We start from the raw sequence: 16,504 nt of genomic DNA, 5'->3' as shown, positions 1-16,504 counted from the left end.
ATATTATATTCGTAAGGAACTTATTACAACCTGGCGATCCTATTATGAGATAATCTCATCAAACTATTGTATTGTCATCGATCCTTGAAAAGAATACATATTTTGGATTAAATCAGTCCATTCAAAGTATGCAAAACTTCAATTAAAACCGTTCGTTATCTTAAGGAGTCGGTTACACACAAAAAAAAAAACAAATACGCATATAAACATACCTACAGGTGTAGCTAATGAAAGCGTATGTAAAACGATACCTATCTCTCAATAATTAGATACACTTGAACGGGAGAGGGTTTTCCTTTACTATTGGAATATGGAAAAAAATCGTTTGATACGATATAACTAATAAACAAATCCACCTATTAATAGAATATAATTTACCATTAAAAACTAGACACAGTTATCTTTGCCACATATAATATTATGCGATAAATATTTTAAACCCCTTCCCAAATATATTGAGAATGATTGCATATAAATTATCTACACTTAAAGGGCCTTCAAATGCCAGATAGGTGTTTATTAAACAAACTTTATTAACATATATTTTGAATAAAATATCTTGAGATTATGAATGTATCAAACACTTAGTGTTACGTAATAGATATGTTAATAAGATGCACGCGCGTCTATACTGGTACTTGATGTACAGTTTCTTATAAAACTCTTCATCTTTGAAAGTTTTTTTAATAACTGGACACTCGTCCCGGCTCCGCCTGGGTATAATGATTCCTGTTTTATCCCAAAGAAACGTTTAGTCGGTATAAAAATAGCCTATATATAAAAAATAGCCTATCATCCAAGTCAGCTCATACCCTCTCTGTATACCAAATTTCATTAAAAAAAATTTTAGAAAAGAATTTCATTAAAAAAGATTTTAATGAAATTTGGTATACAGAGTGTATATTTCAGCGTGATTGACGGACAAACATCGAAACAAACAAACTTTCAGTTTTATGATATTGGTATAACTAGGCTTTCAAATAAAAAAAGAATCGGTTCAATCAGTAAGGTTATGTATGGGTATTGTGACCATATAAAAAGTACAGTTCAATTGAACTGCTCGTTTTATTCATGACAGTTAAAAATCTGCATAAATTTAAATTGGTATTAGTCCCATTTAATCGTGTATTAATGATCACTTACATTTAAGATACTGCATTTTATTTAAAATTAATTTCATCGATATATACTGGTATTGTGTTCCACAGTTTTACCCTCGGTGAAAACACAGGCACGGGAATTGGGGACAAAACCAGGGCACAGGATATATAATACTAGCCACAAACAAATACCATTGAAAATAAACACTTCATAAAATTCAATAACTATTTATTATAAATCCCAATAATATGCATGCCATGGGGAGTGGTTATTATAACAAAAAAAACCTGTTACATTAATTAGTTCTTTTAGATTTAATTAAAGATGCCTATTAATTATAATTCAATGAATAAATTAGTCATGGTATGATTGATGAAAATATTAATTTTAGTCAGAAGATTTATTCATAACTAGCTTCGCACCGCGGTTTCAACCGCGTGAGTCCGTATCCCGTAGGAATATCGGGATTAAAAGTTAATATGTATATTAAAAGCCTATATGTTATTCCAGTTGTCCAGCTATCAACGTACTAAATTTCATTGCAATCGGTTCAGCAGTTTTTGCGTGGAAAAGTAACAAACACACACACATCCTTTCAAACTTTCGCATTTATAATATTAGTAGGATAGGATGAACTGTGTACACGACTGTACTATGGATGTATTTCATTATTTTTAACGTTTCTAATAATTGAATGTTGATATTTTGTACATTGCTATTGGGAAATGAATTCATTGTGAATGCAGCGTAAGTAAAAGTTACGATCGAATAAATTTTCAATATACTTAAATGCGTAGTTACATAATTTATTTACTGTCTAATTTTCCGATATACCACAAACATTGTGGTATGTTTTAAGATATATTTACTGGTGAATTTAATGTTAACTTTGTTTGTATTTGTATAGTATCCATGAATGGAAGGTTTTGTGAATGGAATGTTGAGATGGAGAAAACATATAATAAAACTACGGAAAAAAAATTGTATATTTTAGCTGCGACAAATAAATAGGGTACTTATATTACATACTTCTTCCTACGACACAGGGAATCATAGTGTTTTTTTTGTTAGGGAGCAAGGATTTTTTTTGTGCATGATATATTTTGAAAAATAAATATTTGCTTAAATATAAAAAAAAAACTATACGCTCGTCCCGGCTCCGCCCGGGTATCAAGATTCTTGTTTTATCCCAAGGAAGCATTTAACCGGGATAAAAAGTATCATATCACCCAAGCCAGCTCATATCCTGTCTGTATACCAATTTTCATCAACATCCCTTCAGCAGTTTCAGCATGATTGACGGACAAACATCCAATCAAACAAACTTTCACATTTATTATATAATTGTAATACTATATATATGAAAGTATAGAGTAAATAAGAAATTTGGAAAGAATAGAAAAAATTCGATCCCGAGGCGGCATTCGAACCCGCGTCTTTTTGCCCAAATCAATTTTTTTTTTCTTTTCTTTCCAAACAATTATTTTTTTCTTTTCTTTCAAAATTTCTCATTTATAAAGCTTTTCAATGCTATAAAACTATAAATAAAGTATACAGTAAGTAAATAAATATACTGTACTAACTATAAATAAATAAGTCATCGTCTACCGATCTGTAGTATCAAAATTGGTAAGAACTTCGTAATATAAAAATTAAACATCGTATAGGCTTTTAGAGGTAAACAAATTTTAGAGTCGTTATACAAAAGTCCAAAAGCAATATAATCGTGAGCGGCGTGCGGCGTCAAACGGACAAGTTTTTTCTTTGAGTTTTCACTTTTTTTTTTTTTTTATTCAATAATCTTGCCCTTTTGTTTGAGTGTTGTGTTACGGTACAACTATGAACAATTTTATTTAGATTTTTATATTTTACCTGTTACTGTCTTCTTTGCATGGGGGTGGTTTTTGGGATTCAATCCTTTCAAGAAATGTTAAGATATTATAATTGAATATGACCTATCTCATTTTGGTATTATTAAGTCATGTCATTAAGCCTAGACTGTTCCACAACTCGATAAATATCTTGTAAAATTTCTTTTTATGGCCTGCATAAGATTATGAACGTAAAGAAAGTCTGTTAAACTGAACATGTACTGTAAATCATCTCCATTCTCAAAATATTATTATATTTTTTATGCTATTAACGGGCACCTGAGCTGGTGGTTCGCCTGATGGTAAACGATCACCAACACCCATAAACATTCGCGGAGTTAGTGCGTCTGCGGATGCGCAACCCACTTTTATGAGGAAAGGGATAATGAAAGGATTGACGAATGAAAAAAAATGAGTGAATGGGAAAGGATGAGGAAAAGGAAACGGGCCTCTGACTCCTCCACTTACCGTAGGTAACACAGTAACATGCCAGTATATAAGTGTATAATCTATCGTAGCATGCTACTATTTCACGCCGCTTTTCTGTGAGGCTGTGGTATTTACCCGGTACGAGCTGGCCCAATTCGTGCCGAAGCATGCTCGACTTCATATGGGATAAACAATTCATTCAATAACAAAGAAATTCTAAATTCTTAACTTCCTTGCCAAAGCACACCCATTGAAGAAAATAAGACTTATACAAAATAAATGTTTTTATTATTGCAAGTTGTGTCCTACGTTCTTTACTCGATATTCTATGTCAAATGGGGAGTGCCCGTAGGTGTTGCTCAGTATAATAGCAACCGCTTTCCTTAACTGTATTTTAACGAGTAATGTGTTTACTTAGTTATGACTTGGTTAGTGCAAGTTTGCATTGTCAGGGATACCGTCAGCGATAGTACGTTATTGTTGGTAAGGAATCATAATTTATGCGACCCTGACGACCTGAATATTTCTCCTGAAGTAGATTTTATTCAAAACTTAATGCTAAGTTGATGAATAGTGACCGTATTAATTCAGTAATGAAATATCATATATAATGAGTATAAAACCAGTGATGGAATATAGTGATATTTCATCACAATAAATGTATTCATTGAAATAATTTAATCAATAACTGATTGATCAGCTTCAACTCGCAACTTCAAGTACCTACGTAGCACCCGCATCGAAAGTAGCTAGTTAACTGGCTAGGAGTTTGCTGTCGTTGAAAAATAAAAATTATTTCTGTTAAACAATACTTTCATTTCAGTTAGACTGATATTACGGTTAATTTTAGTGCCACGCTGGCCGCACGGTGACTGCATGTGCTGACGATTCAAAGAGTATCCAAAGTTTCGGCTGTCAGCACCGACGGTCAGCGTACCGTCAGCGTGTCACTATAACCAGTCAAACACTATTGTTAACCTCAGTGGTGACAGCCTAGTGATGTTAAACTGCTAAGTTGCTACCTGAACATATTTAACTAACTTAAATTTAGCTTTAACTGCGACACTCATATAACATAATCGGCAAACAAACATACGGAAGCGCAAACAACGCTCGTTCGTTATTCAACATAAGCTTTTAAACTGGTTATAATCTTAAATTGAGACAAACAACGTCTGTTTGTCCACTTTACTATCCGATACACGTTTACCTACCTCTTCATAATATAAGTGCATAATGGCCTCTCTAATGTCTTTAATCGTTGTAAAACAACAACATTATTAAACAAAACACAAAAATGCCTCACTTGGATATTAACAACATTGGATGAATGTTAAATTGTATAAAAATCTTTTGAATGTTAAAAATTAAAACGTAATAAATAAAGATTCATAAATAGATAAAATAATATAAGCATAATTATAGAAACATATGAACTTTGATGTGTGAAAAGTAATTCATCGTAATATTTCTCTATCCCCACTCGAAGGTCGAAAAAATTAGTGTTTCAATTTAATCATGATAATGTGCTGACACGGACTAGGACACTGACGTTTAAAACAGTATAAAACTGGACTTTTTCACGCAAACTTTTTTATTAACCTTTGCACCTCGATTTATTTATAACCAAAAGCCACAATGATAAGTAGGTAAATCCATTGCTAAACTCCCATAAAATTCTTATCACACAAAACCGCTTAAACTTTCGTTAATACTAATCTCGGGAGTTTATTATCTATGTAAGCTATAAATTAACTAAAGAGGTTGTTTTACATCCAAGAGACAGTACTGGCCACACACGGTGTTCGAATTAAAAAGTATTTCACGAGAGATTTAAAAAAAAAATTTACCTACTTTATAATTTTTATGTCATGTTTTATTTATTACATAATTACTAATAACGATATTTATATGCGTATAAATTATTAAATACAGACGATTTCCTACGTTAGACTTTTATATGCGTTGAAAACAAAGTTCAAGTACTAAACTATTCAAGCGCAAAAGAAGGCAAATAGTTTATGGTTATAACGTGAGTTGTGGGTACCTTCTAAGTTAATAAATAAGGAAACAACACAATTGCCTTTGTTTCGGAACGGTAACTAAGTATTCGATTGCATACGTAAGAAGGAAAAGATTTACTGTGTGTTCATAAGAATCCTATTAATATTATAAATGCGAAAGTTTGTATAGATGTATGGATGTTTGTTACTCTTTCACGTAAAAACTACTGAACCAATTGCCATGAAATTTGGTACGTAGACAGCTGGATAACTGGAATAACATATAGGCAACTTTTTATTCCGATATTCCTACGGGATACGGACTTACGCGGGTGAAACCGCGGGGCACAGCTAGTAAAATATAAATATAAAAATCAACTTCTTATCGTTTATGTGTTATCATACTATGTATATCATATAAACACTATACGAGCTGTTACTACCTAATTATAAAACGATTTTAAAGATTTATCTTGAAATATCTATTCTTATTTTTAAGTAAATATGAGAAGTAATGCTAAAATGAGATTGTTTGATAATTAAATAATATAATACCAAGTAAATACAATTTTGTTTTGAACCTAATACTACCTAATAGCTTAAGTCTTGCTTGCCCCAGCCACGCACGTGGTCCATATATAGCCTATGTCACTCATTGAAGATGCAGCTTTCTAATAGTGAAAGAATTATGCTGAATTCTAATACAGTATACTAATATTTCCTCTTAAAATACTGGTTGAGATAGAACCAACCTATATTTGAATATAATTTAAGGCCCGAGGTAAAATTGCGTGCCAGGTAATATTAGTGAAGCAATGAAATTGTCTTCGGACAATTTATACTACCTCTGATATTTCGCAAAGCAATAAAGATCTCAGTAAATAATTGATATGTGGTAATACACTATTAGAAATGTGATTTACTTAGTTCTTCTGTTCATGACATTTCGTTATTAATGCAAAAACCTTGCTTATTTATGTTACTTACAATGATATACATCTCAGTCCAATACCGCATATATGGCAAGCGACAAGGCGCAATAACGCATTTTGCCTCACTATTTGTACGAATGTGTAAATACGCAATAAAGGTTTATAACAATTATTAATTCATTAACAATGAGTTATCATAATCATTCATCATCATCATCAGGCCCTAATCCACGCTGGCCAAGTGCGGGTTGGCAGATGTCACATGTAGTCGAACTTTTGATTTTTGGACATGCCGGTTTCCTCACGATGTTCATTATTTATACCTAAATTGACTTAAAATAATGTACTCCTAATTTGTTTATTAATTTTCTAATGTTTTATGATTTGTTAACAACTGTAGTAACTGTAATTGACGATTTCTCAGTACATTATATACACTGTGGCTGAATAACTGCAACCGTAAATGCGACAGCATAAGGGCCATTTTATGGGTTCTCAAATTTTATCTGTCAGTTGAATGTTTTTTCTGTCAAATTGACAGTAAAATGACAGTGTCAATATCAATGTTACAATTGCGCTGTCAATGTAACAATATATACATAGTGCTTTTTTAAACTTTGTTTACCTACTCAATATTCAGTATTATAAGAATAAACGTGTACGGTTTATAATACATATTAAACTTATTATAAATTGAACGATTTTACATACTAAAAGCAATCAGCTTTAAATTTCAAAGGCTTCATAGCGAAATATATGATAGATTATTATTTTACATAAACGGTCAATAGGTGAATCATTTACAAAAGGTTTCGCTGTGAGTTATTGGAATAACTCACTTACTCATTTAAAGTGCGACTCTCTAACACAATGAACGTTCATGCTGTGAAAATGTGGAAAACCTTAAAATTATTGTGGTCGAAAACAAACCGGTGGCACAGAGGTTAGATCTTTAATTTAATTATCATAATAGTTACGTCATTTCACATATATTATGTATTATATGTCTCTTTTTGTATATTTGCAACATTGTTTATTTAGTGTGGTACATAAAATTGTTAAAATAAAATAAATAAATAATGTGATGAAAAAATTACAATTTAAAATATTGTAATTTTTTTGTTATGAAAATTATTGATATGGCATGCATTTTAAAAAAAATTGCAACATTTTTTTTTTTTCAATTTAAAAAGTTTGCAAAGCAGTATTACTTCACTTATTTTCTAGTCATTACAACTATATATTCTTATTATGCTTCAGCGCTATTCATATTTGCCGTCGCCGAGTTAAATCTGATACCAGGAGGGCAGGTGGGTTTCCATTGCAATGATCCAGCCCTCTCCCACCCTTACACAGGAGACACTGTCAACTGGAAGTGGCTAATGGCCACTACCATATTTATACCCTTTGCTGTGGTATGTATATGGTTTCAATTATAATTACTTCACTTTTCTCCCAAAATAGCAAAGGTTGTAGGGAATCATAAAAGTGAAATAAAATATAAATAGGTATGCTAATGATCTTTATGTTAAGAAAGACTTGAAAAAGAAAAAGACTTGATGAAGAAACTACTATATACTTAGGCTTAAAAACAAATGTAATTTTTATAAACACTAAAATTTAGTTTTCCTTTGAAGTATGAAACAAGTGAATAAAATGCTTCGAGTTGTTCAGTTAAAAATAAACAGATACACTGAATAGCATATACAAAATATTATCATTTTATGATATGCCTTTACATGTTGTTGAAGTTTACTAATATAAAAATATCCCGACCTTTCAGTTACTACTTGTCGAAAGAAAACAATGCCCTGGAGATACAGCCAAACGCCAGGCCCTAGTCTGGTACAAAGAGTATTTATTTGGATTCCTGTTGAACTTGACCATAGTACAAACTTTGAAGCTAATAGTTGGATCACCAAGACCCCACTTCTTTGATACTTGTGGACCACAAGAAGCAACAACTTGTGTTGAGTAAGTCTTATTAATATCTTATTGGGTTACCTGGTCTTAGTGGACTATTTTTGTTATATTTTAAAAAATTTCAAGAGATATTCTTTAGAATAACTTACTAACTAACAGTGAGCTTGGTGAAGTGGACACAAATCCAATGAACCAAAAATTATTTATATATATTCAGTCGTTTTGTGGTTATAAGTGGTGGTTTTTTAAAGTTACTATCTTTAATGTAAAGGGACAGTACCAACAAACCAACAAACATTAAAACTTATTCAAAGATTATTTAGTTAAATGTCTAACACTACCTTCTTATACATGTGTAATATTAATTTGCATATATAGTTTGTATTTCAGTTATTTTTCTTTAATATATTGATATAGATCTTGAAATTAATCCCTAGGAAACAAGAAACAGAGATAATATGGTTTAGAATTGATTGTGATACAAAAACTTGCAAGTCATTCAGTGTAACTGTTATTTGTATCACAATGACTCACCAGCAAGTCAATCTCATAATCAACTGAATGTTATCTACTAAAAATGTATACATATTCTAGACATTACCAAAATCTGGTGCAAAGCTATCTTATCCATAGAATGAATGAATTAAGAGTTGGCAATAATCTTGATAATAGTGCAGCTGTATGTAGGGAGTACCACAGGGTAGTGCCTTGGGCCTACCCTATTCTTGATTTATGTCAATGACATATGCAAAGTTTGCTAATGGAATTCTGGATCTATTTAGTGCAAAGACCTGGAGTAAAGTCATTGATAGATCTGAAAAGATATCTTGTTAAAATGAAACTAAGAAGCTAAGAAAATCATTTATATAATTTAAGTCAAGACATTGTATGTACAAACAAAAAAACAACATTTTCAATAGTACCCTAATATGATTTACTGCCAAATCTAATTAAATTAGAATAACCTTGCCATTTATAGAGAAATAAAACAGGGAATAAACTTTTTTATTTGCGTTTTATTTTGATATGTAATATGGGGAGTCCATTTTCAAGTTTTATTTTTAAATCGGATCCAAAAACAAACACCAATTATAAACAGTACTCACTCATCGATCTATCATTGTTTAATAGTAATATCTAAGAAAGAAAAAATAATTATTTTTTCAAATGCCAATATAAAAAAATCCCGTTATTAATGTATTTCAAAAACCCAACGGAACAGTCATAAGATGATTCAAGTATTTCTTCAATATACGGAGTCAATGAGGAAAATGTTTTAATGAATGAATTGTATGTTGCAAAACATTGACATGCAGGTAGAATATCATACAAGTACTTACAAGTATATTTACTTTCCACCTTTAGAGCACTTATCAGTTATTTATCATTAATGATAATAGTTCTAGAATTATTAAAAGATATTGTATAACCTGTAGTATTAAATAGTTGCATAATTTGTTAGAAGAAATAAAAAATATCAAAACCAGAGCTGTAGTCAGCCAATTTTAATCCTTTAAATTAGATTTTTTGTCAATCCATCTTTTATATAGAGTTCAAAATAGTATTTGCAATTTCTTTGATAATATATTGAAGAACACTACTGTGTTATAATCAGAGATATAAATTTCCTAAGGTATCATACACAAACGATCAGAATAAAGGCTCGTTTTTCGACTGTCTTGGTCTCGAAAATTCGAAGCATTATACATTATATATTATTGAAGTCATGTTAGTTTTGTTCGTGTGCAGTTAAGGTATTGACCTTTTTATCTATTATAGGAAATCGTATAAAAAACCAAACACTTGTTTTAACAATAAGACTTCCTTTCTGTATGTTTTGTTGATTTTCTACCCCAGGTCAGATTACGTCCCCAGCTATACGTGCACCAAGGCTCACTGGCTGAAACAGTCGAATAAAAGCTTCCCCTCCGGCCACACATCGCTCGCGATCCACGCGGGCGTGTTTATCGCGGTGAGTGTCACATTATACTTGCATTTTGTCTTAACTGTTTTTTTGTTGTGTTTTCAACCGACTTCAAAAACGGTGAAAGCTATCAAATGTGGTTTAGTTCTGACAATTTGAAGATTGTTCTGTTTTTGGTAAAACAAAAAAAGGTGTGTGTGCGATTCACACACGATAGAAGTGAAACTTCAGTAAATCGACAAAAGAATGAGATAAATATAATATATCCTACTTTTTAATATTATAAATGCGAAACTTTGTAAGGGTGTGTGTGTGTTTATTGCTCTTTTACGAAAAAACTTCTGAACCGATTGCAATGAAATTTGGTACGTAGACAGCTGGACAACTGGAATAACATATAGGCAACTTTTTATCCCGATATTCCTACAGGATGCGGACTTACGCGGGTGAAACCGCGGGGCGCAGCTAGTAAAATATAAAATAGTATGTATATTTCTATCTCATTATTTGCCGGCTTCATTCTATACATTTTTGTATTTGTGTCTCTTACCTGTCGTTTTTTCCGTTTCATCAGGTCTGAAATCACAACGATTCAAAAGAAGTTTCACTTCAAAAAAAAACTAATATTTTTTTTCAATTTACAGTATTATCTATATAGAAGAGGTGAATCCCTCCCCGGTCGCGTTATACGCGTGGTGCAAGGTGTGTGTGTGGTGGGTGCTCTGGTGTGTGGTGCGTCGCGTGTGTGGGACCGGCGGCACCATTGGTGGGACGTGCTTGCCGGCGCGCTCCTCGCCGCGCCCGTGCTACTGTATACCGTGAGTATAATTTAAAAAAAATCCTTCAAATTTTCAGACCTAGATCATTGAAATGGGGCCACTGAGAAGGCAGCAGATGTCAAGTAAAAAAAAAAGGTTCGTCAAAATCGGTTCTCCCAGTAAAAACTTATGAGGTGACATAAAAATGTACATGCTAATTGAGACACATCTTTATTGAAGTCGGTTAAAAAACGCGCTAAGTGTAGCATCTAAAAGGTGACGTGAAACATGTGCATATTATGACGATTACAACTCTTCAGAGTTTTTGAATCGTTATATCTCAGAAACTAGTCTTATATAATAAAATCGATATTTTTAAAGTAATAAACTACAACTACTACTATAGCAAACAATATTCCCCTGAGTTTTGCGACAAGTCGTTTTTAAGACAGACAGGTATCAGAATGGAGAGATTTTTTTAGGTTTGATTATAACGTTGTTGTGAACAATCCTACCTTAGAGCTGGCTACAAGTTATCGCATTTACACTCCTATTTATTTGGTCTAATTAGACCAGACTATTGAGTGGCCTCAGACACGATACGCAAAGGGATATGAAACGAAACATATATTTCAATTTATTTAACACGTTTATTAATTAATATTCACGCTTCGCCGTTGGCAATTAAACGCTTCACTATTCTTCATCTAATAGCCATGCTCCTGGTATCCGCCTCTGTGACCACCCTGATTGCCATGACCATACCCTTGGTTTCCTGGTCCAAAACCTTGGTTTCCTTGTCCAAACCCTTGGTTGCCGGGTCCAGACCCCTGGCTTCCTTGTCCAAACCCTTGGTTGCCAGGTCCAGACCCTTGGTTTCCAGGCCTAAACCCTTGGTTGCCTTGTCCAAAACCTTGATTGCCGCCTCCAAAGCCTTGGTTGCCTGGTCCGTAACCTTGGCCTTGGTTGAATCCACCTAGGCCACTGTGTTGAGTCCCTGGTACGGAACGACCTTGGTTGTAGTCACCACCATATCCTTGCGGTTTTCCTAAAAGTATGATGTGATTTAATAAATAGCACACTATGTTAAGACGCCACTAGATGTAATTGTAAATTTTTGTATTCAGAAATAAAAACAATTAAATGTTAAAATAAAAATCCCGAGGCTCAAAGAAAGCATATAACTTTGTTTTGCTTTCTTAGCTTATTCTGCTTTCTAGTTTAGCTTTCGGGAAAATTTTAGAAATATTTCAGATGTACAACAACAACAGAATTCGTCTATTGAGTTTTTGTGGGACAATAGTTGTATGTTTATTGGATAATAATAATAAAATAATAATAATAAAAATCATCTTTATTTAGTTCTCACAACATTAGTCCATAACAAAAACTTAAAAATACAGAAAATGGGAATTTCAATGGAATTTTATTAGAACAAAGAGAATAGCGTGGCGGGACAAACTGAGTTATTAAAGACATTTCCATAGTAACAGTAAAAAACGCAACCCCAAATGTAACTTGTCAATGGACTATGAAGCATATCATACATTATTCTGTTTTTCTTTCAATGCAGTGGTTCATATACTTTAGGACGTCATAAAAAACGCTTTCAGATCTTGTAGTCCCCTTAATGTAACATGCAAACAACTAGACAACTGTGGCGGTCGTATAATTGAACGGCCTATAAATTATGTTATTGATTATCAAGGTCTCCCCAAGGATAAACAATGCTGTTAACTAGTCAACTTAATCACGATAATGGAGGTTGGAAACTTATAAGTTGGAAACTTAAACTAACTTAGTTAACTTAACTTCTTAAATCCTGCATTTGGTTCACAATATATAATAATAATATGTACTAGATGACCAGTCTTTCTCAAAGTGGCCGCTAACGCCCCCTGGGTTGATAAGTGATTCAGTAAAATTTGGGGGGGGCGTTGAAGCGTGTTATTGCAAAATTGTAAATTAATTTATTTTAATGTATTGAAATTATAAAAATCAAAACCTGTCTACTTCTAAAAAAAAAAACTCGTGTAATACTAAGGTTATAGGAAATGAGCTTACCGTTCGCCATTGCTACCAGTAAGAGAACAGCACAAACAAACTGAAAAAAAATTACATAATTAGAATTGCTAAATGTATCATATCATATTGAAAATACTTAATCTATCCCATGATGATCCTATTTAGGCTGTTCAGTAAGTTTCAGAAGTAGTTCTTGAGTTTTTCTTAGAGACAAATAAAAAAATAAATTTTGGACTATTATCCTGATGTTTAGGAATTTATTGAAGCGTAAAGTTTAATTTATAATCATGTTTGAATAATGGTAAATTAACTTCACGAATCATCATGTATGATGACGATTCATATGACAATGATGGCAGATTGCTTAAAAGTATTGAAGCTTTGGTACCGCCAGAGAAGAAACAAATTTTTACTTTCTTAAATGCTCTATTCGTAATTAAATACAAAATGTAATCTTTTTAAATGAAAATATTAAAAATAGCATGCACAGAGTAGTTACATTAATTGTTTTTGGAAAAATTGTTTCTCCCGTATATATATAAGAATATTTATCGTCTAGATCGACCTCTAAGCTCAATCGAATGTTATTGGAAATATGTATCATTCAATCAGTGTATCGAATACACAAGAAATTGTAAATATATGTAACTGAGTGAAATGCAGAATTAAAAGTTTGGTTTCACAATTAAAAGTATTTTTTTAAACTTCACATTTACAAAGCATTATTCAAGCTTTTATTCGATCAATAAGCTTATTAAATAGCACTTAAATAAATTAAATAGACCAACTTCTACTGACCACAAAGAATACTTATATAATTTTATTAGACTTACCTTCAAAGCCATTTTTCTAACACAACTACAAATGTACAAAATATCTCAGGAACTGTGTACCTTAAATAAAATTACAAGTATTTATAAAGCATTTACTGACCCCTGTGCTTATAATCGCGTGACTTATTAAATATCTTGAGCAAGATAAAATTTGAGAATTCGTAGAACAGATAAGACTTGGCTTGAAAGTTTGTCGAGTAAACAAGTTTTCAAAACAATAACATCATCTTGGTTTCATTGGAGTTCCATGGCACATTGGTTCTCAGGCCTAAATATTTTCTAATGTCTATTTATAAATACAATAATATAATAATACGTAGGATGACTATAACCAAAATATGGGGATGGAATGCTTGGGTTCTTCTAATAAGCAGAAGTATGGGCTGATAATGATTATCTATTTAAACAATAAATAAATAACTGATACATACCTTATAAATTATTATTTGAAGTAATTGGGATGTGTTGGATCTTATTACACTTGATTAATCTAAAACGAGTTATGTTCTGTAATATTGTTTAGCAACTGCAATGCCCAATGATTTTAAACGAATATAAATAGAGAGAACCCTTGGAGAAGACTACTGTCCTTCGCAAAACGCAACAAAGATGATGGAAAATTTCGGAGTATGTTGTTATTCTAATTATAATAATAGTAAGGGAGCCCAAAGGGAATATTTGAATTTACTGGAGCGCGTCAGAATAACCTAACCTAACCTTACTTATTGATAATTATTTGTTATTTTTTTAAATTTATTTATTTAGGAAAGAAAGAAGAAAAAAAAACTGAAATGAATACATATGCAAGTGCACTAACTTATACGATAACACCACATTCTATAAAAATAAAAACCTTTAAGATTAATTTAATACGAAACTCCAGCTAGTATTAGTACTTAACAACAGAGTCGAATAGTAAAAAGATCGATTATGTTCTAAGGTTTCGCTCAAATCGTTAGAGTAGAAAAAGGCGATTAGCGAGTATTTTTTAGGCAAGCGATGGGGTGGGAGTGCCACCCATGAACATTCGCAGAAGAGGTTAACGTTGCTGCAAATTCGTTGCCCGTTTGAGGGGTAAAGGATAGGTAAAGGATTGAAGGAAGGGGGAGGAAAGGGATACGGGGCCTTCGGCTTAACACAGTAGCATGCTACTTTTCACGTTTCCCTCACCGCTAAAATTTAAAACATTAAAAAGACCTTTTCTTCTTGCTACTGTCTATCAATTGTCTAATGGACCAATTCTAATTGGATTCTTCAAATACATATTTAGTATCGTAGCCTCCCCAACTATAAATTAAATTCGTTAGATAGTATAGGCCACTGGTCACTGTGCTCATACATTACGTTTATAATTATAGTAAATTATGATTATCACGTTTATTTCATCACACATCTCAACGTATATTTTAAAAGCGTTTTGAATCAAAAATAATATGAAAGAAGTCAATAGAAATTAAATCACTTTAATGCTTCTGATACCGAATTAGTTGCAAGGTTTATTGACAATGGGGAATATCATATTAGTATACTCGCTGACCCGGCAAACGCTGCTCTGTCTTACTCTTACCATTTAGGGGTCAGAAAAATAGATGTTGACCGATTTTCAGGTTACCTATATGTACAAAAAAATCATGAGATTCGTTCCAGCTATCTCAGAGAATTCGGAGAATTTTATATGTTTATATAGAGATATGTATTACATAAACAATATTCAATAATTACAGATAAGGAACCTCTGCAAGAACTTTGACTGTAGGCAGCCCAAGGATGAACAAACAGACGGAGCAACTTTTACTCATAACGGAATAGTCAATACGTCCTAATGCACCTCTGGTTATGCTACTCCCAACGTGATGCTATTTTAAGTGAAGTGTAGCTGTTCTATCATACGTCAATAGTCTTTTACTTATATGTCGGCCTAATTTATTGTATGGAATAATGTTGTTAATTTATCATTCTGTGATTTTAGTTTTTTATTCATATTGCAAGGTTATAGGGATTTCGGTGTGACCTGGATCCTATATATGCACTATAATGCAATATAATGTGGTTCCTACATTGATTTTATCAACTGTGTGGACTTTCATATCATTTAACTTTGATTGCTTGGGTTGTATAAAGTTAGAATTGAGATGTTTGATTGGTTGTTAGGAAATAATTTAAAAAATAAACGTTTAAAATGTCTTAGGTACGAAACGATATATATTATTATGATTGAATCGCTATATTTTATAAAGAAGCTAAAACAGTCCCTTTGAAAGATTCATGGGCTGTTCTTTTTTATATAAAACTCGCTCTTACCAAATCCTACATCAAAAAATCCCTTGCTCCCCCTTTTTCTGTGTTATTATACATATAAACCTTCCTCTTTAATCACTGTATAAAAAAAATCGTCAAAATCAGTTGCGTAATTTTTAAAATCTAAGTATACAGACATACAGAAAAAGCGGAAAGCGAGTTTTTTATACTATCTAGTGATTCAGTTGTGTACCTAACATAGACAATTATGAGCACATGTTCAAAAAAAAAATTACAAAAAAAGGACTTAAAGACGAATGAAAATGTTTTTGTTAATAAGCAATTGTGAGATTAGAGATTACTCATTTATTTATTCAGTTCACTTAAACTTAAGATAAAATATATGTAATAATTTATATTGTTTATTTATAATTATTAATGACATAACTCTAATCAGACTAGATTTA

General features: G+C 32.1%; 2 protein-coding genes across 2 annotated transcripts; one reads left to right on the top strand and one right to left on the bottom strand.

The window, feature by feature from the left end:
• The first annotated feature begins 6,944 nt into the window (after nucleotides 1-6,944).
• On the top strand, nucleotides 6,945-16,317 carry LOC119831594 (putative phosphatidate phosphatase). The gene is made up of 6 exons (XM_038355015.1): nucleotides 6,945-7,279; nucleotides 7,597-7,751; nucleotides 8,120-8,310; nucleotides 10,117-10,231; nucleotides 10,828-11,001; nucleotides 15,524-16,317. Exons 1-6 carry the CDS (start codon nucleotides 7,207-7,209, stop codon nucleotides 15,620-15,622), a joined length of 807 nt encoding a protein of 268 aa, XP_038210943.1. The 5' UTR covers nucleotides 6,945-7,206; the 3' UTR covers nucleotides 15,623-16,317.
• LOC119831595 (holotricin-3-like) lies at nucleotides 11,582-13,855 on the bottom strand. The gene is made up of 3 exons (XM_038355016.1): nucleotides 13,800-13,855; nucleotides 13,006-13,045; nucleotides 11,582-11,989 (listed from the first exon to the last, which is right to left on the bottom strand). Exons 1-3 carry the CDS (start codon nucleotides 13,809-13,811, stop codon nucleotides 11,649-11,651), a joined length of 393 nt encoding a protein of 130 aa, XP_038210944.1. The 5' UTR covers nucleotides 13,812-13,855; the 3' UTR covers nucleotides 11,582-11,648.
• Nucleotides 16,318-16,504: the final 187 nt, after the last annotated feature.

This window comes from Zerene cesonia, chromosome 14 (genome assembly GCF_012273895.1).
Source record: "Zerene cesonia ecotype Mississippi chromosome 14, Zerene_cesonia_1.1, whole genome shotgun sequence".
NCBI lineage: Eukaryota > Metazoa > Arthropoda > Insecta > Lepidoptera > Pieridae > Zerene > Zerene cesonia.
Note: the sequence above shows the minus strand (reverse complement) of the source record. Positions and strands in the feature narration are given on the sequence as shown.

Bases quoted from the DNA above. Each gene is read 5' to 3' on its own strand.
- LOC119831594 (XM_038355015.1), top strand. From the start codon at position 7,207: ATGAACGTTCATGCTGTGAAAATGTGGAAAACCTTAAAATTATTGTGG. The intron at 7,280-7,596 runs GTTAGATCTTTA...ATTATGCTTCAG, and splicing joins AACAAACCGGTGGCACAGAG to CGCTATTCATATTTGCCGTC. The intron at 11,002-15,523 runs GTGAGTATAATT...CAATAATTACAG, and splicing joins CGCCCGTGCTACTGTATACC to ATAAGGAACCTCTGCAAGAA.
- LOC119831595 (XM_038355016.1), bottom strand. The intron at 11,990-13,005 runs GTAAGCTCATTT...TCATACTTTTAG, and splicing joins ACTGGTAGCAATGGCGAACG to GAAAACCGCAAGGATATGGT.